Raw genomic sequence first — 24,727 nt, forward strand, 5'->3', positions numbered from 1 at the left:
GATATCGCTTTTGTATGTCCTGTTTGGTTAATTGATGGAGAATAATTGAGCACCAAAGTCTTGTGCCGATCAATATACTGTCAATGATGTTGTGTCACTCAAGGTGAGACAGCCGTAGGCACACTTTGAGTACTAGCTCAGTCATAGCAACCCGCTTTCCTGTTATGTACTAAAATAGCGGATTATTCCTGATGATTTGCTTGGTACAGTAACTCAAAGAAACTTGCAGAGATAAACCAGGGGTCGCTATACAGGAATTGCAATACCAGAGGCGTCGATTTGTGTACAGGTATCAGCAATGGCTGGCTAACAGCCACAGATGTCTCTACTAGCTGGTAGCGATTGAGATGTTTCTGGTGTTCCCCTCCGCTGCTAAAGGTATATTTGTATTAGCCATACTTAAATGCCCAAGAACAGGCTCGGACTAAGCTAATTGCTAGCTAAGAACTACACTCTGGTGACCTTTATGCCAAGCACATCATATGATGATGATGATATGATGATGACGATAACATGGCAACAGTAATTTGTTCTCTTCTCACAACCGTGTAGTCATTGAATCTGTCGGGCTAGCTGTAAGTAAGATGTTGCCACATAGCGATAATCTACTATTAAATTTCATCAGTTTGTCCTCGTTAATACGCGATTCCTGCAGTTAATTCTGTTCATACAACTCAAGGACTAGTGCTGCTTTATGTTTCATCACTGGCATTCATCAAAAGGGAATCACTATTTAAGAGTTGGTATTCTCTCAGTGTTTGTTATTCTCTCTCTCTCTCCACATCCGAGTTTTAGAGTAGCTTAGCCCATTGTTTACAACTGGCAGGGAGTAGACTTTTGTTCCACGCCATCAATTATATTGAATCTTTTAATTATTACCTTCTCAATGGATTATGTAATTCCACGCCTACAATTTGTACAACGATGGCTCTCTCCAGCTGGCCTTCATTGATTTCTCTATGAGCTCTTTGAAGCCACCACCATTGCCTTATCAGAATCGTGTACTATACTATGTAAACATGCGTCAGCTTATTCTAATCATGCTTGTTTTTTGAATTTTGAAAGACTCTCTTTGATATTAGCCAACGAGCGTTCAAAAATGAAAAGCTACAGGCGGTATTACTGTTATAGTTTTATGCTATATGTATTCATGACATACACATCTGGCAACTACTGATGATATTCTTTTATTTAATATTTATTATATATATATATATATATAATATCGTCACTAGATGGTATTCGTAATATCTCAACTAATAACTTTTACAAACGTTTTTCCAGATGGAGGCAATCCGGGTGACTTGGATGACATAATCAATGACCTGTGTGCACTGGAGGCCGAGCTAGCTGATGCCCAGAAGGAGTATCACACTAAGCAGCCCGCTACCGATGGTGACTCTGGCAATGTAGATGACATGCATTCTCCATTGTCTCAATCGGTAATTTGAAAGTTTTACATCCAAGGTTTGCGGTACATCTGCCTCAGTGTAGGTACTGCGTGTCGTATCAAGGTACTGCATGTTATATCAAGGTATTGCATGTTGTAACAAGGCACTACCGCCTTTCGTAACAATGCTCTCCGTAGCTGTTGTATGCCTCTGATCATCCTGATACTTTCAGCAAAAGTGCTGACAGGCTGTTTGCTCTCCTGACTGCGCTCTATTACTCACTCTAAGCTGGTCGGTTGCTTGTCAGCATACGCAGTAGTAATATCTACTCTACCAGACCTCTTACACATTTGATGTTTCCATGCTTCGAATATGCCCTTTATGAGAGTCGGTATTGTTATTCTTTTGAAAAGTTAATAGCAGGTAGGACTTTGGGTTTAAAATGATTGTATAACCGAATTTTCTAAATTCTGCCACAATAAATACAGATGCACAGAACAAGCCGCTGAATGCATTTACTTCACTGTCAGTTTATTCTAGTTGCTCATCACTGCTAATTCACTGTGTCAGCAACTGCTCTTTGAAGCTTTTCTCTTAAATAAGTAGTAATCAGCTTTCATGGTTTGGTTATAATTGTGAGATTACCCTGTCTGTACTAAAGCCAGATATCACTCTCAGCAGTTGGTATTGTCAAAGATTACCATTTCTATTGATGGATCATTCATTAGCTCCAATCTCTGTGTAGAGAAAAGTATTCCCGCAAGGATGACAACTTCATAGGTCTGCACAATTCTATGCAGTCAAATGAGGTTCTAAAGAGCAATATTTGAAGCGTGGAAACATTCGGTTCCTTATTAGTGATTGGTCTGTCGATGTCTTGTCATTGAGCCTGGTTGTCTAGATACATAGATGTCTAGTGCAAATCAGTTGTCTGTGTTGTTTGTGATTGTGTATCGCTGTGGTTATTTCTCTCTTTTCCTCTAGTGCATGTTGAATGTTGTAACGCTGTTTATTATTTTTGCCTTGCACCCCGACTGTAGGTAGACAAGTCGGTTGCTGCCTCACCGACCTATATCCCTCCACCCAGTTTTCACGCTATCAAGGTTGGAGCCCAATCGCCATACCCTACATACAATCTGAACAGCATACCGCCCATAGACGCGGGGCCTCCGATGAGCCGTACCAAGCTGACCCTGTCTGTTAAGCAAGCTTCCACCAAGGCTGTCACGGAGCCAAAACAAAAGGACTCTTCTACCAGCAGTGTATGTTGTGGCATGCGTAGTATCTAGCGGGCTGGTCTATAATCTACTACATGTTACATTTCCTCTAGGCTCTCTTTCCTTGGCTGAAATGGCAAAGTGATTGCTAATACACCTGCCTCTTGGTTCTCCGCCTTGAATGTTCATTATTTCATGCTATTCCATGCTAGCATGAGCTGTCAATCAGAACAAATATTTATCTGATCCATTGTCCGAGCAGCAGTCTCCGCTAGCCACGCCAAAGATTTGTCCAAGCCACCCCAGGTCTAACTGAAAAAAGCATCTCTTGTTCTGCTTTCACAGCTTTCATTTGTTAGCCTTGAATTGGCTTGCCTAAAAGCATCCCTTTGTGCAGGGGCGCGTGTAATAATCGGGTATTTGTGAAAGGCTTCATCTCGATGACAGGATAATGTTATGGCATGTGTTGCTGATGATATTAACTGATTGGCCGGGTGTAGACAGATGGGCCAGGCCATTGTCTGGTTTGACTATGATCTCCTGCGCTATTTCTTGGTATCAGTCAGTATAATTGGCATTTACACTCGTTCGCCTCGCTTGAGAAGTCATGCCACTTGAAGCCTCCTGAGTGTTTATATTCGCGGGTCTAGCAGTTGCGCAGTTTTCATTATCAACATAACTCGTGGCCTGGTAATTGAAAGCGCAGCATGGTGCGACTTATACGGGGCAGTCTTGGCCGCTACTCGGCTCGGAACACATACGCGGAAAGAAGGAGATTGTCGTCGACGGACGGTTCGCTTGTGTCGCAGACTCGAGATGACTGCTGTGACTTTCTCTTGCAGACCGACAAAGATCAGCGAGCTAAAGAGGAGAAGATTCGAATAGCTATACAGAAGATAAAGGCAGCTGACATTAAGAAGGTAGTATAGCCTGATTTCCTTTTTTTTCAAATAATTTGATTTGTTCTATTGATGCTGCGGACCGCAATGGATAACGCATAGCTACAACCCTACTTCCAAATATGTTATCGCAATGATAGTTGGCATCTCTGCTGATGGCTGATTTGTCACAGTGAATTCCGGTACTCACTGACACATCGACTTCTGAAATCTTTATTGGCATTTATTGATACAAATGCTGCCAATATTCCTTTAGCCTACTGCAGCGTAAAATGACTGGCTCTCAGCATGTATCATTAGTTAACATATGTATCGTTTTTATCACTCACACTGTAGCACGCTGTCATATGGTCGTGTTGCAGCTCTTTGTCAAAGTCTTCATACAAAATGGTGAGTGCAAGACTATACTCGTTGATGAAAAGATGGCCGTCTCCCAAGTACTCGTTATGCTCTATGACAAGTGTGAAGTGAAACCAAATGTACGCTGGACCTTGATTGAGCAAATTCCTGATTTATTCATCGGTAAGCTTTGGTTTTATGTGCGCTAGTCCAGTTTTAAGCACGCGCGTTTATCTCTGACTACCGTGTGTACATACTTATGCATGATAGAGTCGGTCAGTGCTTACTGGTGAGTGGCATTCTCTCAGACTACTTCCCTCAAGCTTTCAACCTTCACAGAGTAACACATTGTTTGCCATTATTCATGAGTCTGTCCAACCATCTTCTGCAGGATGTGTCAAGCTTTTTCAATACAAACGTATCAAAGTTTAATGGCAGTAAGTATTGGCTATCAGCCATCTCTGATAAGTTGACAAGCCATGACAAGTGCCCCTTGAGGCTGGAGGCTAGTTATCGTAGACACAGTTAACTGGTAGCAATGGCAAACGCTTAGGTTTGTCACCCCTCAGCTGACTGTACACTTTTTCATTTAATATTTAGCATCCATTAAATTTAGCTGGCTTTTGCCCTAGTAAATGCCAACAGATATTTTCATGAACGCCAGAGTCAGTTACTGTTTCATATACATTATATCTGGCTGCCACTAATTGCTGCTAGTTTATTTCAAGCATTAGGCCTGCTGCTGCCATATCTGCTGTGGAAACTCTTTACGATCAAGATAATTTTTACATAGAATATTCCAGTGTGTCTAGCTGCGTTTTCATCACTCTTCTCATGCATTATGAGAGCTTTTGTTTATCACTAATAATAATAATAATAATGCAACTGCCGATAACACTAGGATTAGATGTGTAATCACATATTCATGTATTGTACTATTCGCTGAATGATACATGCAGTATCATCTTTACTCTGTCTGACGTTTCTGCAGCGATCAAAAGGTTTGGACATAAAATGAGAATTAGGTAGGAATAGTCTAACGCAGCAGCCTCTCAGCCAGGGTTCACAGAGAGGCATGAAACTTGTGAAACACTTAAGTTGCTAATCCGGGACTGTTCGCTTGTGAGAAGGCAACTCATAAACAGTAGCAGTAGTTTTCCTTGTAATATCTTTATAAGGGGAGACTGGTTGTGAGGAGCTGGGCCACCCGGGTGCTATGTAGTAAAAGAATTATAAGCTGGCTGGGAGGCCTCCTGAGCAGTTACTGTCTCCTGTAAGCTAAGAGCTCTCAGGCCGCTTCTTAATGGAACTCCTATTCATAACTTACTATGCTAATGAAATTCAAAAAACAAATTACTAATAGTTTAATGGGTCCTCATTATTTCCTTTGCACCTGTTGACTAAGTCAACCACAGTCAGTACCTTTATATAGCGAGTGGTGAGCCTTTGTCCTACCCATCCTCGCTGCACACTCGCTGCATCCTTGCCGCATTCTCGGGAGGCGCAAACTTTACACACGGGTAGAAATAGTGCTGGTGATTTTGGTGCTGGTGATTCTGGTGCTGAGCGCTGGTATATTTTTAGCTAATAAGCACCAGCCCTGCACACGAAACCATGGCGTATCTCCAGGTAGAGAATAGAATGAGGAATGAGCACGGCTGTCTTCATCTATTCTTTGTACGACCTACTAAAACAACTAGAAACATCATGCGCAGTTATTTTGTTCAATAGTCCTAAGCTCGCAGTTATTGGACAAGAAAGCTGATCTAGACCTAGGGTCGAAGGCCTGAGAGAGTTAATCAGCTGTTCTTTATCGTGTTTTATCGTTCAAACCTCTCAAACGATGTTATATTGTATTTGTAGAGAGAATCATAGAGGATCACGAAAAGTTGATATCAGTTATGATGAACTGGCAAAAAATCTCCAACAACAAAATACTTTTTCTGGAGACGGATGATAAATATGATCTCTTCTTTCAGCCGCAGGTAACTGAATGCTGCCCTACAGTTCAATCAGTAGAAATCAGTTTACTAACATTCACACTCTATCAATGCTACCCTAAGCAATACACAGCTTTGCATGTATTAACTGTTTCAGCTGCATGGACACATTCCCTTACTCATGCACCTGTAAATCGTTGCTACGCGCACCAATATTTTAGCGCATCCATGTATGACTAGGCACATCGTGCTGTTGCCTTAGTGCTGCTGACGCCTTAGTTTACATAGTTTAATCTTGCAGGTTGATGTTTTCTTCAGATACGTACTCCCTATTTCTAATAAGACCCGTACACCCTATTTCTAATAAGACCCGCCAGCACTATATTGACTTAACATGCTGACCAATGAGTTTGCATATTGACCTCTGCTATTGACCAACGAGGTTGCGTCTTCTTGGCTGTTTTCAAAGATTATTTTTTATTTTTGGTAGCGAAAAGAATTACTGTAATGGCGAACTTGGTGTTCGAGGCAAAATTATAAAACAAAAAAGTGGCACTTAGCCGAGCAGTCGTGGAGCTGTTAGGAAACCTTTCAAGCCAACACTTAGGTTTTAGTGACATAGCCTTGAAACTTGAGTGCCAGCCTCAACTCGTTGGTACCAAATATCGGCCTGCGTAGCTAATGCCTATTAATTCGCATTTGGCTGTAATCACCCAGTAGTGTCATCACTCTGTCTGTCATAGCTTTGTGACAAAGCTCGTCTCTGTTATAACTAACTGGCTATCATGTCTGTCTTACTTTGATCTTCTCTGGTTCCTTAGCTCTCATTCCATCTCACTCTTACTAGCTCTTGGACTCTTACTAGCTCTTGGACTCTTACTAGCTCTTAGACGACCCACTCTCAGCAATTCAGCAACTTTACAATCTAGCTCGGTATTGCGCATGAATGGGCCATTATAATAGATAACAAGTGAACATCATTCTGCCCTTGTACCTCTAATGGAAAGTTCATGTAAATACGCTTGCCTATAGTCACTCGAGCACTCCATCAAGCCATCTGCCAGAATGCAGTAGTATATGAAACTAACTTCTTCCAATCCATTAGCTTGGCAAGCGTCTAGCACTTGGTCTATTTAGATCAGCCTTGATCCTATCTCCATTCTATTGACACGCAGCGATCAATATAAGCTGTGTGAATCATATCATTAGTGAAGACTTGTAACAACTGTATATTTGCTCGGAGGCTTAGTTAAAATGGTCTGCTGGCAAGGCTCTCTATCGCTTGTTGCCGTAGTTATCAGATTGATAACATGGGGCTACACTGAAAACGTTTTAGTATGCACATGCATTCCTGGTCGAAGACATACAATTCATAGATCAAAAAGTGGCGTTTGTGGAGTTGTTCCATGTCTATCAGCCTAATGTCACAATAGCATTGCCGAAGAGAGCAGCTTTTACTGTAACTGTGTTCAATTTAGGTTGATTGTGTAGTTGGTAGTTTATAATTTGTTATGTTCAAAGATAAATATAATGTTATTAAGTTTGAATTATGTTTGACCAGATGAAATACTTATTACTCGCAAAATCTTTGTTGCTATATTTTTAGTATATTTGTGTAATTTAGCTAAAGCGCTATTATGTTCTATGTAATAGTTTATATTTGTACACGTCCTGCTCAAACATAAGTCTTTCCATGTCTCTTGAGCATTACAATTAAACTGCTTGCGCCTACCGTTTTATACAAAACAGTTCAATCTAAATTGCAAAAAACTTAGCACTGAGTTCTCAAGTGATGAAAAACTTAACACCGAGTTCTCAAGTGATGAAAAACTTAACACCGAGTTCTCAAGTGATGAAAAACTTAACACCGAGTTCTCAAGTGACGAAAAACTTAACACCGAGTTCTCAAGTGACGAAAAACTTAACACCGAGTTCTCAAGTGATGAAAAATCAAAGAGGCTTTTTGATATTCATTTTCAGTTCAAGAAAATAATTGTCATAAAGTCGGTTGACTAATGGTAGTGTGTCAAGCCTGACAACCTGTGAGTCACCCTTCCTTACAAGTCATCATCCCAATAGTTAGAACCAGAGAAGACAACCCTGATTAGTTCCTTCTTTTTAATAATTTGAAGTTTAGTCATATTGGAAGTCAAATTTACTAGTTTCGCTGACCAAAACACACAAGCCTAAACTTGAAAATAGGTATCCTAATACAATTTCAAGTCAGATTTTGTATTCGCCAACTTTTGAGTCAATAGGTTCTGTTCTAATATCTTGATACACGTTTAAATCGTAGGTAAAACAAGGTTTAATATCTTGATACACGTTTAAATCGTAGGTAAAACAAGGTCGAATATCTTGATACACATTCAAATCGTAGGTAGAATAAGCTCGCTGTTGTTACTGGTTCTGCGTGATTAGTACTCAACCGGTGAACTGTCGAGTGTTTCATGTGAAACACTAAAATTGGCATGCTTCAGCAGTTCTCGTGAACTCCAGCATATACATGTTGCGATGTTTTGTAGCAGTGTTTTTTTCTAATACAAAGCTACCGTTCATTCGCAATATATGTACAAAATGCAAAGAACTTTTTGGCAAGACTAAAAAATCTTTTCACAAGTCATTGGGATCTTGTACACAATAAAACACAGACAATAGAAACAGCAACATGAAAGTATGTATGATTACAGCACAATGAACATACAAGTATTGATGGCAGCTTTGCGTTTGATATTGTGGATTCAGTGCTCCTATATTTAACATTTAGTCTCCTATTGCCAACATCATCAGACTGACAACTTATTTAAACAGTCCCCAGAACAGCCGGTTCACAGTGTATCTAGTACCAATGAAAATCAGCCATTGGCCACGCATTCATTATTACAAATGCATTGTGTGAAGGTGTTTATTTGAATTTTTGAACAAACTTTAGCGGATATAATAAACTAGGCATGAAATACTTGAGTGACCACATTCATAGGAGCATTTCATTTATTGACTCACTAGGAAATACAGACCGTTTCCTACCCTGTCATAATTATTTACACGGATTACGAGTCTTTCACATTTGTCTGAGTCTAGCTCATCGGTCGGTTAATGGCTCGTCTAGATGTACATATGCCATCAATCAGCCGTTCGGTCATGCCCTCACGCCTGTATGTCACACTCTCATGTATCTTCATAAAACAGGCCTTGGAGGAACTCCTTAAGAGTATCTGTCTTTTCAATTTCAATTGTTGACATGCCAGGTTCAACTGCTTGTAAATTGTGTTATTACAAATGCTTTGCCAGGCTTGCTGCTTCCTGTCACAGTTAGTCCTGGATGCTTGCCACATCCGCTGCTCTGTCTCTTCGCTACCACACTGCCTACTCTATCGCTTGCCCTGGCTGTACTTACAGTACATAGATTTACATGTATGCCTTTGTGTCGCACTGCTCCAGTGATCGCCCCTTCCTTCGTTCATTCGTGATCGTATTATCCCCTTTTTCCAGACCAGCATATTCTTCTTTCCTAATTATGTGTTGTACGCTTTCTTTTATCAGAAGTACCTGCTAAGCCGAGAGCGTGCAGATAAATGCGTTGAGAAAGAGCAGAGGGCATTATTGAATGTATGTATGATTTACTATGGCTTATTTTTCATTTATTCTCTTGGCTTTTAAGTCCACACACGTACATTTCGCGTTACTGTTCTGTTGCAGCACTAAATTTTCTTTGAGCAGCCTTGTCATTCAATTATCTACTGTCAATTCACGTCTGGTGCAAATTTTTGAGCGACAACTACAAAATTATATAAATTTGTTTGTAAACAAGCTGTTAAAGATTGCCTAGCTGTTCATACAATTATTTGTTATTGATTATTACTGTGCATACCCTTTAACTGCCAGGAGTAATACTCATTAGTTAGTCACTAGTGAATACTGGGAGTATTACTTAGTAGTTACTAGTGACTGATAGCAGTGTTACTCATTAGTTAGTCACTAGTGAAAACTGGGAGTATTACTCAGTAGTTAGTTACATAATGTTAGTTTTATATACACTGTAACCAAATGGGAAGCTGCTTGCATCTTATATGCATGGTAGTCATCAGCTCTTTCATCTTATCTGCTTGAGAAGCATGTCAATATGCTTACTGTTCAGTGTCATTCCTGCTTTGTACCTTTACATTCTCTGCTTTCCTTGCTTAAATATCTTTTTGAAATATACTCTATTGCCTTAATTCTAGGAATTATTTGGGGGCGCTGGAACACCCGTTCCGGAGATGGAAGGTGAGGTATATCACAAGGTGGACGGCCAGAAATCTTGGAAGAAGATAACTGTAGTTCTGAGGACTTCTGGTTTATACATGAAAAAGGGCAAGGTGAGGTCTGCCACCAATCCTTTTTGTGTGCAAAATATTGGTATATACATGTATATTCACCTGTGGTAACAAGTTTGGCTTTAGCTTCGCTTATCCATTGGAGTCATCCTTCCGTTTTATCAGCAATTTACTTTTATGTTCAAGGTAAGGTAACTCCAGTAAATTATGATCACTCTAAAGAAAACAAGTTTGGCATTTGTTCCCAATTCACAAAAACACAATATGGTTCTATTTTATGTGGGGTTTTGTCAGCATATTTTAAATGGATTAAAAACAGTGATTCTGGCAGTAATTGTTGAAGATTTTCTGTCTTGTCCTCCAGCATTTGTAATTTATCAGCCAAAATTTGTTCAGAAATATGAGTGGTAGGATAGAGAACTAAATGAAGAAGCATATTGATATACTCTGTTGTTATTATGTAATAACTGTGAACTACATCAATATACACTGTTGGTAATATGTAATAACTGTAGATTACATCGATATACTCTGTTGTTATTATGTAATAACTGTGAACCATATCAATATAGTATGTTGGTATTATGTAATGACTGTGGACTATATCAATATACTCTGCTGGTATTATGCAATAATTGTGTACTATAGCAGTATACTCTGCTGGTATTATGTAATAACTGTGGACTATATCAATATACTCTGCCGGTATTGTGTAATAACTGTGGACTATATCAATATACTCTGCTAGTATTATGCAATAACTGTGGACTGTATCAATACACTCTGCTGGTATTATGTAATAACTGTGGACTATATCAATATACTCTGCTGGTATTATGTAATAACTGTGGACTATATCAATATACTCTGCTGGTATTATGCAATAACTGTGGACTATATCAATATACTCTGCTGGTATTATGTAATAACTGTGGACTATATCAATATACTCTGCTGGTATTATGCAATAACTGTGGACTATATCAATGTACTCTGCTGTTATTATGTAATAACTTTCCTTAACGGTTGACTTGCAACAAAATTCACATTACAGTTATTTGGTATCAAAAGATTCACCATGTCTTACTCTGTTGTGTTGTAGGTGCCAAATACGTGGAAATGTGATTACAAGCTCTTAAAAGCTCAAAAATGAAAAGCCGCCGTAGATTGGAATCTGTTTATTTATCTGACATAGTCATTACAGTTTGGTTATCGTCTTGTCACGTGATGTTCTCACGTGAATTGAAAGGCCAATAAAAAGCTCAATATAAAACTTATTGTAGCACTAGTTTATGACAAACACTTCGGGTTTTACCGAAGACCCCGTATCAAATATAGATGCTCGCTACTTTACAGTTTTGTTTCGGCATTATTCAATCGTCAAGTCGTAATCTGATCACATGACCCAATAGTTCGTAAATAATTTTTGCAGCACTTTTCGATTACCACAGGTAACCAACAGGCTCGTCATGATTATCAGACAATGATATGTACTCCTTCGAGCTAAGGTTAAAAAGTTTAACGATTTTGTACGGTAAGTTATAAGATATCAGTGCTAAAAGTGACAGCATTACCATGACGATAAAACAGACGCATAAGAACAATAGACATGGTTTTATTGAATGCGTGAAGTATATTTGTGAAAATATTTTGACGAATGAGGTTGCATGAAAGTGTAAACAGAAACCATTGAATCACAGAATCCAATTTTAGCCGTTTTGGAAAGCGAATCCAAACTACGGCGGTCTCGTGTGGCTGCGACTAACTGTTCGTTTTTGAGCTTTTAAGAGCTTGTAATCACATTCCCATATATTTTGCACCTACAACACAACAGAGTAAGACATGGTGAATCTTATGATACCAAATAACTGTTATGTGAATTTTGTTGCAAGTCAACCTTTAACAAATTATTACTTGAGGTATCACTTCAATATACATTAGCTACCAATTATATTAGGTTTCTTCTCTTACAAAGACATTATCGCATTGTAGTCTACCCGAAACCTCCTATGCTTGACTTCATTTGAACAAGTAGAGATTTACCGAGGGTTTGGTTGGAGGAAAAAATACAAAGCTCCTACAGAACACTGCTTTGCTCTCAAACATCCAAAGTTACAGAAGAAATCTAAGGACATTCGGTACTTTTGTTGCGAGGATGAATACACATTGAAGAAATGGTTAATGGGTATGAGAGTTGCAAAGGTAGGCCAGTTTCTGCTTGTATGAGTTTTATGCCATCAACAATACTCAATAACATCGGCTCTCGTTTTATTGTTTTCCTGGTTTGAGTTGTTCTCTCTTGTTAGCTTAACATAACACTTGTTTCATGTTTATCATTGAATCGTTGTTTCCAGTATGGCAAGGAACTTCATTATGGATTCAAGAACATTCTAGAAGTGGTGGGTGGAACTCGTAAAGCTAGCCCGAGCTCAGTGGACACGCCATCCGACTCGATGTCCCAAAGCAGCCGAGACTCTGGCTTCAGTGTCACCTCAGATAGCTCTAACAGTTTAGATATTACACACTCATCAGTCAAGAAGCACCAGCGCAGTGAGTACTATGGCTCCCAATCAGTTCTCTTGTAATGTGACAATATTGTGGCCATATTCTTAGGACTAGTCGCGTGTTAGTCACCTTGAAGGATTATATTGGAGGGTATCCACTGTGTGGAATTCTCTCCGCAAGAGCTTGTCATACCCTATACTATAGCATGAAATGTTATAAAAAAAAACACCACTATTCGCAGGTATTTCAACTGTATCTGTTTGAAAAAGACTCTTGCAACCCTTTGATGCTGTTCAAAATTTCTCACGATGGTTCCAGTAAGTATAGGATGACTTTTAAGAGTTTACATGTATTTTGTATAGATGGAGTCGTCCCTCCTCCACCTGATGAGTTTTGTGATCTTCCCTTGCCACCCCCTGAGCTACTCGCAGAGGACCCGACTCCTACTAACACTCCTGTGCACTTTGCACAGATAAATGAAGACTTTAATGCAATGCGCATGCAGCGCTGTGGAAGTGAGGATGGTGAGTGCTCGAGCAAGTCTAGCAACAGTTCATCGTCCATATCTAACGTCACTCCCAGAAACTCTCTAGGAACTCCCACCAATAACTTTGAGCGGTGTTCAGGTATCCGCAGCAGTCTACACAGAAAGCCATCGACGCCCAAGTTAGTTGCCCCTCCTAAGATCCCGGAGAAGACAACTACGCAGATGTCTCCTGCTCACTCTATGCACTCTCAGTCACAGGTGCAGCCTCATAGGTACGGACACTACAGCAGTCAGTGCCACCCACCGCCTGTTCAAGCTTCGAGTCTTTCTGTGTCCATCCCTTCTACAGATCATCAATCTAAGGGCAGTTTCTTGTCTGAACTCAACAGTTTATATGCCCAAAATGGCCGGCCATTGCCTTTAGCCTCCTCAGAAAGTGACTCTGATGTGGACGAGTTGCCTCCTCCTCCTCCAGAGTTGCTCTCTCCGCAACTGAATGGCGGTACGCAATATGATGCATCATATAGTCAAATCGAGCCTGTATATAGCGTGCCTCCACCTCCCCTTGATTACAATCCATATGCAGATAGAAGGTTTTATGAGGGTAATCATACAAACACACATCTGCATGGGCCGACCAGTTCCCAACAGGAGGGTAATCATACAAACACACATCTGCATGGGCCGACCAGTTCCCAACAGGAGTCATATAGCATGAGTCGTGTTTTTGCTAGCCAAACTGGAACAATCAAACGGGCACCACAACCGCCTAAACGAAACAATTCTATAAGCACTATGCGCAATGGTAATGTGCGATGAACGTTCTGCTTATAGGTTTATCTATTATTTTATCAGATCTCGACTTACTGCCAATGTTTGTGAGTTTATGGCCCTATATTTTTTTACTGTAAAAACTTTGGACAAATATTTTGCATTTGCAAGATATACGATATGCATAGTATACAGTAGCTACTAATTAAAGTACAGTTTAGATTATTTTTCTATATAACTATTTATTTATTCAAAGCCATTAATTAGTTTGTGGTCAATTCAAGCCTCTTTTTCCATCTTATTATAATAATCTAATTCTTGTTAGTAATTAGTCAACTCTACTCTTTGTATAGTTGTAAATAGTTTTTGCTTTTAGCTTGTGTATAGGAATCTTGAGAAACAGGTCTGGATACGCATTATTTGTGTTCGAGTAGGAACTCTCAACCACTTGTTACCTGAACTTATTAGATGTTTGCCTCAGAACATGTTTATGACCATAATAATATTGTGAATGCCACCAAAATCGTGGTGCTACCCTTTTATCGTATTCTCTTAACTCCATATTTGCTTTAGATCAGTTTTTAGCTGGCCTTTAGCTAATAAAGTAAAAAAATGATTAACCCATCCCATCATATATCAAATATCCTTCATCAACAATATATGCGCATGCAAATTCAAGTCTGCAATACTCGATAAGTTCTGCGTAAGTAGGACAAAGGAGTCCAAAGCTTATCCGGATAACCTCTCTGAAATAAGCATCCCAAAGACTCTCGATACAACAGTTACCCAAGTGAATGAAGCTTTACAGAGAAAACTATAATAAAAACAAGATGAATAACTGAAGTGATATAGCCAACCCAGGCCACCGGATTACGAAAATTTGAGAACTCAATTTGTTCTCTGTAAAAAGGATAATAATACGTATAGGGATACTGCAATCTGTGGTGCAGTCCGTATTGGTACATAGTGACTACTAGGATGTATGTGCAAACCTATTACCATATAATCACGCTTCCTTTCGTACTATTGAGTACTAGTTCTGCTACAATGCTGATGAACCTTCGTGCCCATGATATAGAAATACATGTACAGTTGATAAATTATATCAGTAAGCATCATGCTGTTTTTCCTCAACAGTAAGCTGGTCAGTATCAGGTTTCACTGAGAATATTGCAATGCTTTATGCAATAAGCATTAGAGATAAATAAATCTGGTACTTTATTCCATGTTTAAGGAATGCTTGAATCTTTGACGAGCCCGTTCAATAGAGCCATGCAGGGTGCTCAGACTTTTCTTAAAATTTTGTTACTAGGGTAAGCCTTTATGACTATAGAAATTACATGAATATTCTTAATTGGAAACAAGAAGCTATAATTCACCTAACGAACAAAGAAGATGAAGAAATGTAAACTCTAAAACAAATCAGGAAGTTAGCGAATTTATAGTTTTTTACCTCTAGTGACAAAAGTACTCTTTCTAGTTTTTTTCTTGTTGGACTTAACCGGTAGTCATATTCATTTGTAGTCATAGTAAGCGTTGTCTTCTCAGCAACTTGAATACTGCACAGCTATTCCTAGCCTGTCTTGACAAGCTGTTGTTTTTGCGTAGTTGTCCCCCCCCCCGTCGAGCGGCGAGCAACAACAGCTTGTCACAAGACGTACTGCACCTGATGCATCAGCTGCACTTATAGGGAGTTGTTCTCTTCAGTCTACGCGGCTTGGCCGCGATGTTATGTCGGTCGCTCCATTGGTAATCATAACGGATTTTACGCAAAGATTTATGTAGAAAAAAAACAAGATTACAACGTTTAACCAAAAACCAGTTTTTGTGATAAACTTTAGTAGAATTTAAGAATAAAATAAACTTAAAATAAAATCCATTAGAACAAATAAAACTGACTGATACAAAAATAGAAATAAACCTGACTGAGCGCACAAATAACGACATGTTAAGTCGCTGTTGTTACCTAAGTTCTCAAGTTCTACTAAAGTTTACCGCAGAGACTGGTCGCTGGTTAAACGTTATAATCTTATTTTTTCTACCTAAATTTTTGCGCAAAATTCGTTATGATTACCAATGGAGCGACCGACATAACATCGCAACCAAGCCGCATAGACGGAAGAGAATAACTCCTTATAAGTGCAGCTGATGCATCAGGTGCAGTACGTCTTGTGACAAGCTGTTGTTGCTCGCCGCTCGACGGGGGGACAACTACGCAAAAACAACAGCTTGTCAAGACAGGCTAAGCTATTCCACGACGCAAATCTTTTCGGGCGAGCAAATTTGTTGGTTAGTCGTCTAAAATATTTGACCGCCAAGATCTCAGAAACAATATTGCGACTCGCCAACTTTTTGGCCAATGAGCAGTTTTCGTGGAAGGAGTGTTCCTGGTACAGGTGATCGCGAGGCGTATCAAATAGTTGTTCTATCCACTTCGTTTAGCTCAACATGTTTTTACATTTTAATTTGTTAGTAAAATCTAGTATTTATGAATGAAAGTCGTACTGACAGACTAGCTGTAATATCTTTATTGCTACCTATTATCTATTTTATTTTTTAAGTTATAAATGTTGATATGATGGTGTAGTAACTGGTTTAAACACATAAATGCAATGTAAGTAATGAACTCGACAATTGAAGTTTTTTGAAATATGGAAAAGCATATAGACTAGGTTAAACCGTTAACTGTGGTATGGATTCCATTTAGACTCTTAAATATATTTCAGTTGGATTATTTGAAACACTTGTGAAAATGATTGTTACAGTTTTTTCTGTCAGATCCAATGACAGCATGGTGGTCTTGCTGACTAAAGTGCTGTGTGAGCGGGTTTAGAGTCTTCTTAGACGAAATATATTCTAAATGATTCAGAATAATTAGTGTAACAATATATGACTATGTCAGAGTGTCTGAGTTGCCACTTGCCAGATCAGATGACGTTGTTACAGTTTAAAAACAAAAAAAGAGAACTTAGACTGCAGTAGGCAAAAGAAAGCAGATGATTGATTGTCAAAGGTTCCATTTAGGTATCCCTTCAAAAAACTATTTACCAGGCTGAAAAGGCGTGAAATTTACCATGCATTTGATCGGTGTATGAAAAATTTGAACCAAATAAACATAGAGATATTCTTGAAAGAAACTGTTTGGAAAGTAAAAGAACTGTAGAGTTTCAACTGTATATGCAAGCCCAACAGTTTGGTTTGGCGGAGAAAGCGATAACGACAAGGAAGTAGCCAACTTCATCAGGCCTACCGTAGGATTTACTAACAGCCATCCACAATCTCAAGCTGGGAACTATTCATCAGTTGTGGCAACAACTGAAGAGAGTGGTGGTATAGCCTGACCTATATACAAGTTGTAACCAGTACTCAAGCGTACAAATAGAATAGATCTTTCTGAACTAGAAACGTACATATTGAAGAATAAGTACTTGAGGAATGCACCAGAAGCAGGATGAAATTTCGAAAGCTAAAAGCTGAGGTAGCAGAATCTGCTTACTAAATGACGTTGATTAGTTCTGATCTTATAAAACCAATAGGTTTATTGAGGTAGAGAAAAAGAAACTGCAAGGGCAGCTACTGTCTGAAGGGAGAATAAAAAAATAAGGTTATATTTGATCATAATATTTTAACATTCCAGCTAAGGCCGAGACACTAAGTCGAACTAGAGTGACTCTCCTGATCATTAGCTGATCACAATGAAAATCATCTTTCTCATTTGCCATTAAGTATGCTTGTATTTTTTTCACTGTTAAATTCACAACTAATATCAAAATGTTTAATATTAATTTACAATAAGTATCGACTAACATGCCGTAAGGCGAGTTTACGGCATATTAAACTACTAACGCAAAAAGAAATGTTTAGCAATTTTAAGAAAATAACAGTTGAAGCAGGCTGCTCGCTCATTAAAATTTTGTCAAAATGTACAAGTTTTAGGCTGTTCATGATATAAACAAATATCCACCATCTATTGTATAATTTTGGGTAGAATAAAATGCAGATGATTTCATGAAATCGTTGTATATTTAATGTCATAAGGCCCCTATTTCCTGAGTGCTACAATGAGGCTTTTTGATAGTACCTTAAGATTATGGATATTAGTATTCATTGTTTGCAGTATATAAAATTTTTCTCAAATCATTTGGTGCAATTTGGTTACATCTTTGTGTGCTAAAAGTTATTCTATAAATGACTAATGCATTTTTTAAATGTAAAATGGTGGCATTGTCAACTAATTTGTTGTTACCAAATATTCCTTCACTCAAAACTTTAGCTAACTGTAACCTTTGGATATCAACTATTTGTTTATGTAACATGCGTTCGTTCAGTGATGTTTGTGGTATTACTTTTGGAAAAGATAACATATATCTATTTGATTTTTCAACTCTCTTTCTCGTAAACGTTTCAGCCGCATACATTTTAACATGTTTTTAGCAGCGGCTAGCACAATATAGTTTTATAGCCTTTGTGTATAATAGATGATTGTCATTTACTTTGATTTTGCACATATCATAGTTATTCTTATCAACTCACCAATTAATCTTTCATGTAAATTCTTCGCATCTCTTACTACGAGTTTGCTTAAAACAAACTAAAAATTAGCTTCATCTGTAAACACCCAGTGTGCTTGACCGATGAGTTCCCATGGTTTTTTTGCTTAAACAGCAAACAAGTTTTCTAAATTTCATTTTTACAAAAAGTTATTTTGTTTAATTATATAAGATAATTATTGCAACTGTTCACTGAAACGCCCTTGGCACTTTTTGAATAATTAGTTTACCTGTAAAATTTTTGCTGTCAACAGTGTGTAGAACCTATTGATCGATCAGGATGCTATTGTGTTCTATATTTTTGAAGGCCATCATATATACATATACCGTGCACCCTCGGGTTACAATGTGAAACATTATGTTTTTGAAGGCCATCATATATACATATACCGTGCACCCTCGGGTTACAATGTGAAACATTATGTTTTTGAAGGCCATCATATATACATATACCGTGCACCCTCGGGTTACAATGTGAAACATTATGTTTTTGAAGGCCATCATATATACATATACCGTGCACCCTCGGGTTACAATGTGAAACATTATGTTTTTGAAGGCCATCATATATACATATACCGTGCACCCTCGGGTTACAATGTGAAACATTATGTTTTTTCGTCTCCATACGGTATTTTTTTGCCATACGACATAAAAAAGTCTCTCAAAATTCAACTTTGACAGTCCGTGTACTGAAGACGTTGGAATAACGAAAATGCTGATATGCTATTTGCCGAAATCCCTACCACCACGTCTGAAAGAGATATGATGCTCAATCTTAAGTTCAGCATTATTCGTTTCAAGTTATGGTGAAAATGAAACGGTAAACAGGTAATAAAGTTTAAGACGATGACAAAATTTAAGTTTAGTAAAATACATACTACAACTAGGCAATAAGTGTGTGTTTATTAAGCTAAATTTATTTAAGTTAAATTCAAAGTTTATGTTATACGTCTGTCACGAAGGTAAGAACTTCCTACAGTATGTACTGTATATACACTATATGGGGTTCACTGTATTCAGAAAGACTCATTGCTGTATAGATTTTGTTACTCACTCCTTTTTTGTTAGTAATCAATTTTGCTAGCGTCACTTTTTTTACAAATTATAATTCATGATGTAATTACCTGACTGAAACTATCTTTTATGCCCTAGAAATGTCATGCACTTCAGTCACTACCATATAAGGGCTTTGGCATAACACTGCATTGTCTATCATAGCACTTGTCCATAAACAATGAAGTCATGACGGCTTAGCCTTCTTTTTGGGCTGAGAGGGAGGGCAGGGGAAAGTCAGGTTCATCGTTGGTCATCTTCAGAGCTCTGAAGTTTTGGTTTTTAAATGCAACACACTGCTCACAGTGATTCCCAAGTTTTTTGTCCGTCATCTTCAGAGCTTTACACAGTTTTAGTGTTTTGTGTGAGCGATACAACTATTTCTGATTATGCCTTTGAGGATAAAAAGTCTGAATCATTTTGTCACATCGGATTCCCAAACCTTTTAGGATACTAGGCTGCAATTGTAACTAGATTTTGTGGTACAGAGTTTTTGTGTGGTTTGCCTTTGTTCACAGTGTGGTTAGTTTTGGCAAATCAGTTAGTGGTTAGACTATGGTGATTGTGGCAAGCCACTGGAAAGAATCTTACAGTCATCCTAAATTCTGATATATACAATACGTCATTCTTTTTCCTTCTACTTATATATGACCCAGTAAATTAGAAGTTTCAGTACTTTTGAAGAATGATAATGTCATCTAAGTTGACAACTTCTCAAGTACAACTTGGTGTTGCAATTTTTGAATTCCTATAATAAAACTGATTGCTAGTGAACTCGGCGATTTTATTAGTGCTTGCCCAGTTGTTTCATCAACATCATATCAACCATCATGATACTTTTGTCATATTATGTATCTAATCATGTTTGGCATCACTCAATGCAATAGAGATGTTGTTGGAGTAGCTGGCGCTGCAGAAAACCTATACACAGATTGCAGTTTTCGTTATATTATTATCCTTTTTACGGAGAATCAAATCCAACCTTGCACTCAATAGATACTCTAGTTTCCTTAACAACCCTAGTGTGGTTGTTAATAACAACCCTAATAACAACTCAACTCTAACAAGCCTAATGTGGTTGTTAGAGTTGGTTGTATTACTCCATTTTAATATTATTGTTTTCATTATAGTTTTTCTCTGAAAAGCTTCACTATAACTGATATAACCTTTAGGATGCCTTAGGATCTCAGAAAGGCTATATGGCTAAGCTTTTGATCCCCTTTGTTATGCAGACTGGAATTTGCATGCACACATATCGTTTCGTAGGGATACTTGACACATTTCTGGATGGGATAACTGTTGTCTTAACTATTAGCAAAAGACTAGTTGAGAATATATCTAACACTAATATGTAGATGGAAGAACTCATTGGAAAGATAGCACCACAAACTTTGAGGCATTCACTATATTATTGAAGTCATAAAGCATGTTTAACACCAAAATCCAGCAGCTAACTTAATGAATTGGTGGTTACCTAGTTTAATGCTGATACTTGATGCTGGAATGTGTGGATGTTTGTCTGCTATTGCCAGGGTAGCTGACAGTCAGTCTACGGTAAAATTGTTCTAGTTCTGCAGATCATTGTATGTTCTGAAAAGCAAGTGTCAAGGCTGTTACACTAACTTAGTGACAAGTTATGCTGCACTAGGTATGGTGAAAAAAAGTGATGATATATGTTATACATGACTGAGCAGGCAGCATACTGTGATATGGCCATGGGCTTACTGTTACACTTCACTTTGGCATCACAATTTACTCTTGGCTTTGATTTGCTCGCAGCCGTCATTCGTGTCCATAACAGTCTAGCACTTACATTCGACCTGTTTTAGTCAGCTGAGCATAATTGACCCGCGGTCAGGAACCTAGCTGCCTTTGTGTAATAGTCATTATCGCATTGGTTGATGCAGCAGCGGACTCATAGCTCTAGTCAGTCACACTAGAGTCTAGTGTGTAGCTGCTGTAGCCATCACCCTAGGTCATATAGTGTGGTGGAAGGATGATTGCACTACACATCTCTGTCCTTGCATATCACACCTCATTTAGTGTAATGTATGACAATGATGCATGTCCGCAGTAGTTAAAACAGCTGATAATTCATTGGTGCTTTCAGTCTCAAATGTTTTGCTGCCTTGTTCCTAACTCACACTTGTGGGATGCAATCAACACGGGTTCGCACATGCTTTGTAAATATTAAGCTAGCGGCCTAAGATGCGACTCTTTGTATTTTGTGTTGAAGCATCAGCATTGGCCGGCATCTTTTATGTCACTCCAGCCATTTTCTACCCCAATTCACTTCACTGAATTATGTCATGCAAGCTGACCTTTGCCTACACCTTTACTCTGTCATGTCACACAGACTCTCTTCTGTCTATCACCTCATTCTTGTCTCGCCACACAGACTGTTCTCTGCTTATACCTTCACTCATTCATGTCACACAACAGTCCTCTGCCTGTAACTTCACTCACTCATGTCACACAGGAGTTCCTTGGCTGTAACTCACTCACTCATGTCACACAGGAGTTCCCTGCCTGTAACTCACTCACTCATGTCACACAGGAGTCCCCTGCCTGTAACTTCACTCACTCATGTCACACAGGAATCCTCTGCCTGTAACTTCACTCAGTCATGTCACACAGGAGTTCCCTGTCTGTAACTTCACTCACTCATGTCACACAGGCATCCTCTGCCTGTAACTTCACTCACTCATGTCACACAGGAGTTCCCTGTCTGTAACTTCACTCACTCATGTCACACAGGAGTCCCCTGCCTGTAACTTCACTCAGTCATGTTACACAGGAATCCTCTGCTTAGCATTCACTTTGGCATGCCAAACATTTTTTTCATCTACACATCAACGATGCGGCTCTCAATCATTAACATATTTTACCTTATTAAAAGATCAATACACAGTTGTAATGAAGTCTATCGATCTATTGCTATTTTTTACTAAGTTCATAAAATTAGTTTATCTAGTTCGATTAACTTCCAAATAACTAATTGCTACAATCGCTCTTACGGTTTGTCATGTACATGTAGTTGGAAGACAAATGACCTGCTAACATATCTCAAGACCTCACATTTTCACATTATTGTGTAGCAGGTATTACACAAATTATTACTGAACACACAAGCTTCAGTCTGATAGCACTACTCCTACATTTCACTTTGGGTAATTGCGATAGTAAATGAATGATGATTTAGAGATGATTCATGAAAAGTGGGCGATTTTACAATAGTAAAGGTCATTTGAAGGTTATCTTTATAAAGCAAACAAAGCATGTTATAAATGTGCAGCATTTTATGATTACTAAAACTGGTACACATATACAGATAGTAAAGTGTTGTTATGGTATCTGAAGATAATGTTATGAGATTTGTTGATAGTATGTTTATGGTATATATTGATATCGGTGGTGAGAATATCTGTTAATAGCAGTTATTATGGTATCGGTTGATAGCAGTGGTTACAGCAACTATTTATAACGGTCACTATGTTATATGTTGATATCAGTGATGAGAATATCTGTTAATATCAGTTGTTATGGTATATGTTGATATTGGATGTTATGGTATCTGTTGATATTTTTTGTTAAGGTATTTGTTGATATCAGTTGTTATGGTATCTGTTGATATTGGTATTTATGGTATCTGTTGATATCAGTTGTTATGGTATCTGTTGATAGCTGTTGTTATGGTATCTGTTGATATCAGTTGTTGTGGTATCTGTTGATAGCTGTTGTTATGGTATATGTTGATAGCTGTTGTTATGGTATCTGTTGATATCGGTTGTTATGGTATCTGTTGATAGCTGTTGTTATGGTATCTGTTGATATCAGTTGTTGTGGTATCTGTTGATAGCTGTTGTTATGGTATCTGTTGATATCAGTTGTTATGGTATCTGTTGATATCGGTTGTTATGGTATCTGTTGATATTGGTATTTATGGTATCTGTTGATAGTGGTTGTTATGGTATCTGTTGATAGCTGTTGTTATGGTATCTGTTGATATCGGTTGTCATGGTATCTGTTGATATCGGCTGTTATAGTATTTGTTAATATTGGTTCTAATAGCGTTTGGTGATAGTGTTGTAACTAATACAATCACGTTACATTATAGATGGAGTTTTAAGGACATGGCTCACTAATGATAAAGTGGAGACAAGGGTGGTCCCAATGGAAGAACAAAGCATGTTGCATGATATCGACCTTGTAGAGACACAAACTGTAAAGTGCCTTGGAAAGCGGCATGGTGTGAGATACAAAGACAAAATAGTCTATAAGATAATCATGTGTGGCGGCTCCAACAGAGGGCAGACTTCGTTCATAACCAGATATACGACAGGGGAATTTGGCATGACAACCCCGACTATAGGCAGTGAGTAGTCAAATGACTGTCTAATTCTATTATCTTGTTAAGAATGTAAGTTTAGTGGTGAAAGAAAAAAGAAGCGAGAGTGATTTCCTCCTGAAGGTCCTGCTCTCTGAGAACAGGCAGGCCTATAAAAATGTATGCAATCAATCAATTGATTAACCGTGCTGTGCGATTTGATGAATCTCAGTTTTCAGCAATTTAAACAGTTAGCCACAACTCATCGCATGTACGTATAAGTTTAGCGTGGTCTGCGGCACAAGTTTGCAAACCAGCAATTCTCCTTACATCTCATTGTTATGACTATTTTTTGCCGAAAGTGTTGCCTCACTTCAAATGTGCCTGAGGCCTATCTTTATTGCAATTAAGTCTCTCTGTAGATTGGCCACATGTTTTACTTGGGACATAACTAGCTTGAGATTGTCTCTTCCACGCATTCTCCATTTTACCAATGTTGTCCGTGCTGAGGGTGTTTTGCATTTACCGCAATGTCCTATTAGTGAATAATAAAATTATGTGTGCTGTGCTCTTTGGCTTTATGAAATAATCAATGTTATCCGTCATGGTCTTGTTGCTTCATGTGAATTCATGTAAGCACACACTTGCAAATGTATGCAGGCACACACTCGCAAATGTATGCATGCACACACTCGCAAATGCATGTAGGCACACACTCGCAAATGTATGCAGGCACACACTCGCAAACGCATGTAAGCACACACTCGCAAACGCATGTAGGCACACACTCGCAAACACATGTAAGCACACACTCGCAAATGTATGTAGGCACACACTCGCAAATGTATGCAGGCACACACTCGCAAACGCATGTAGGCACACACTCGCAAACACATGTAAGCACACACTCGCAAATGTATGTAGGCACA

At 38.5% G+C, this 24,727-nt stretch overlaps 2 protein-coding genes across 4 annotated transcripts in view; both read left to right on the top strand.

The window, feature by feature from the left end:
* Positions 1-14,405, top strand: part of LOC137399850 (amyloid beta A4 precursor protein-binding family B member 1-interacting protein-like) — a 34,495-nt gene extending 20,090 nt beyond the window's left edge. For all 3 annotated transcript variants that reach the window (XM_068086098.1, XM_068086092.1, XM_068086105.1), the window contains exons 3-12: positions 1,285-1,442; positions 2,432-2,653; positions 3,451-3,528; positions 3,870-4,029; positions 5,710-5,831; positions 9,330-9,395; positions 10,010-10,144; positions 12,095-12,304; positions 12,457-12,652; positions 12,970-14,405. In XM_068086098.1, the coding sequence (XP_067942199.1) occupies positions 1,285-1,442; positions 2,432-2,653; positions 3,451-3,528; positions 3,870-4,029; positions 5,710-5,831; positions 9,330-9,395; positions 10,010-10,144; positions 12,095-12,304; positions 12,457-12,652; positions 12,970-13,913 (2,291 nt within the window). In that variant the 3' untranslated portion in view covers positions 13,914-14,405. The remainder of the gene's footprint in view (positions 1-1,284; positions 1,443-2,431; positions 2,654-3,450; positions 3,529-3,869; positions 4,030-5,709; positions 5,832-9,329; positions 9,396-10,009; positions 10,145-12,094; positions 12,305-12,456; positions 12,653-12,969) is intronic.
* Positions 14,406-23,594: 9,189 nt separating this feature from the next.
* The window catches only part of LOC137402450 (ras-related protein Rab-7L1-like), a 44,063-nt gene continuing 42,930 nt past the window's right edge, over positions 23,595-24,727 (top strand). The window contains exon 1 of the mRNA XM_068088952.1: positions 23,595-23,846. Coding sequence (XP_067945053.1) covers positions 23,645-23,846 — 202 coding nt within the window. The 5' untranslated portion in view covers positions 23,595-23,644. The remainder of the gene's footprint in view (positions 23,847-24,727) is intronic.

Source organism: Watersipora subatra, chromosome 1, assembly GCF_963576615.1.
Source record: "Watersipora subatra chromosome 1, tzWatSuba1.1, whole genome shotgun sequence".
NCBI classification, from domain to species: domain Eukaryota; kingdom Metazoa; phylum Bryozoa; class Gymnolaemata; order Cheilostomatida; family Watersiporidae; genus Watersipora; species Watersipora subatra.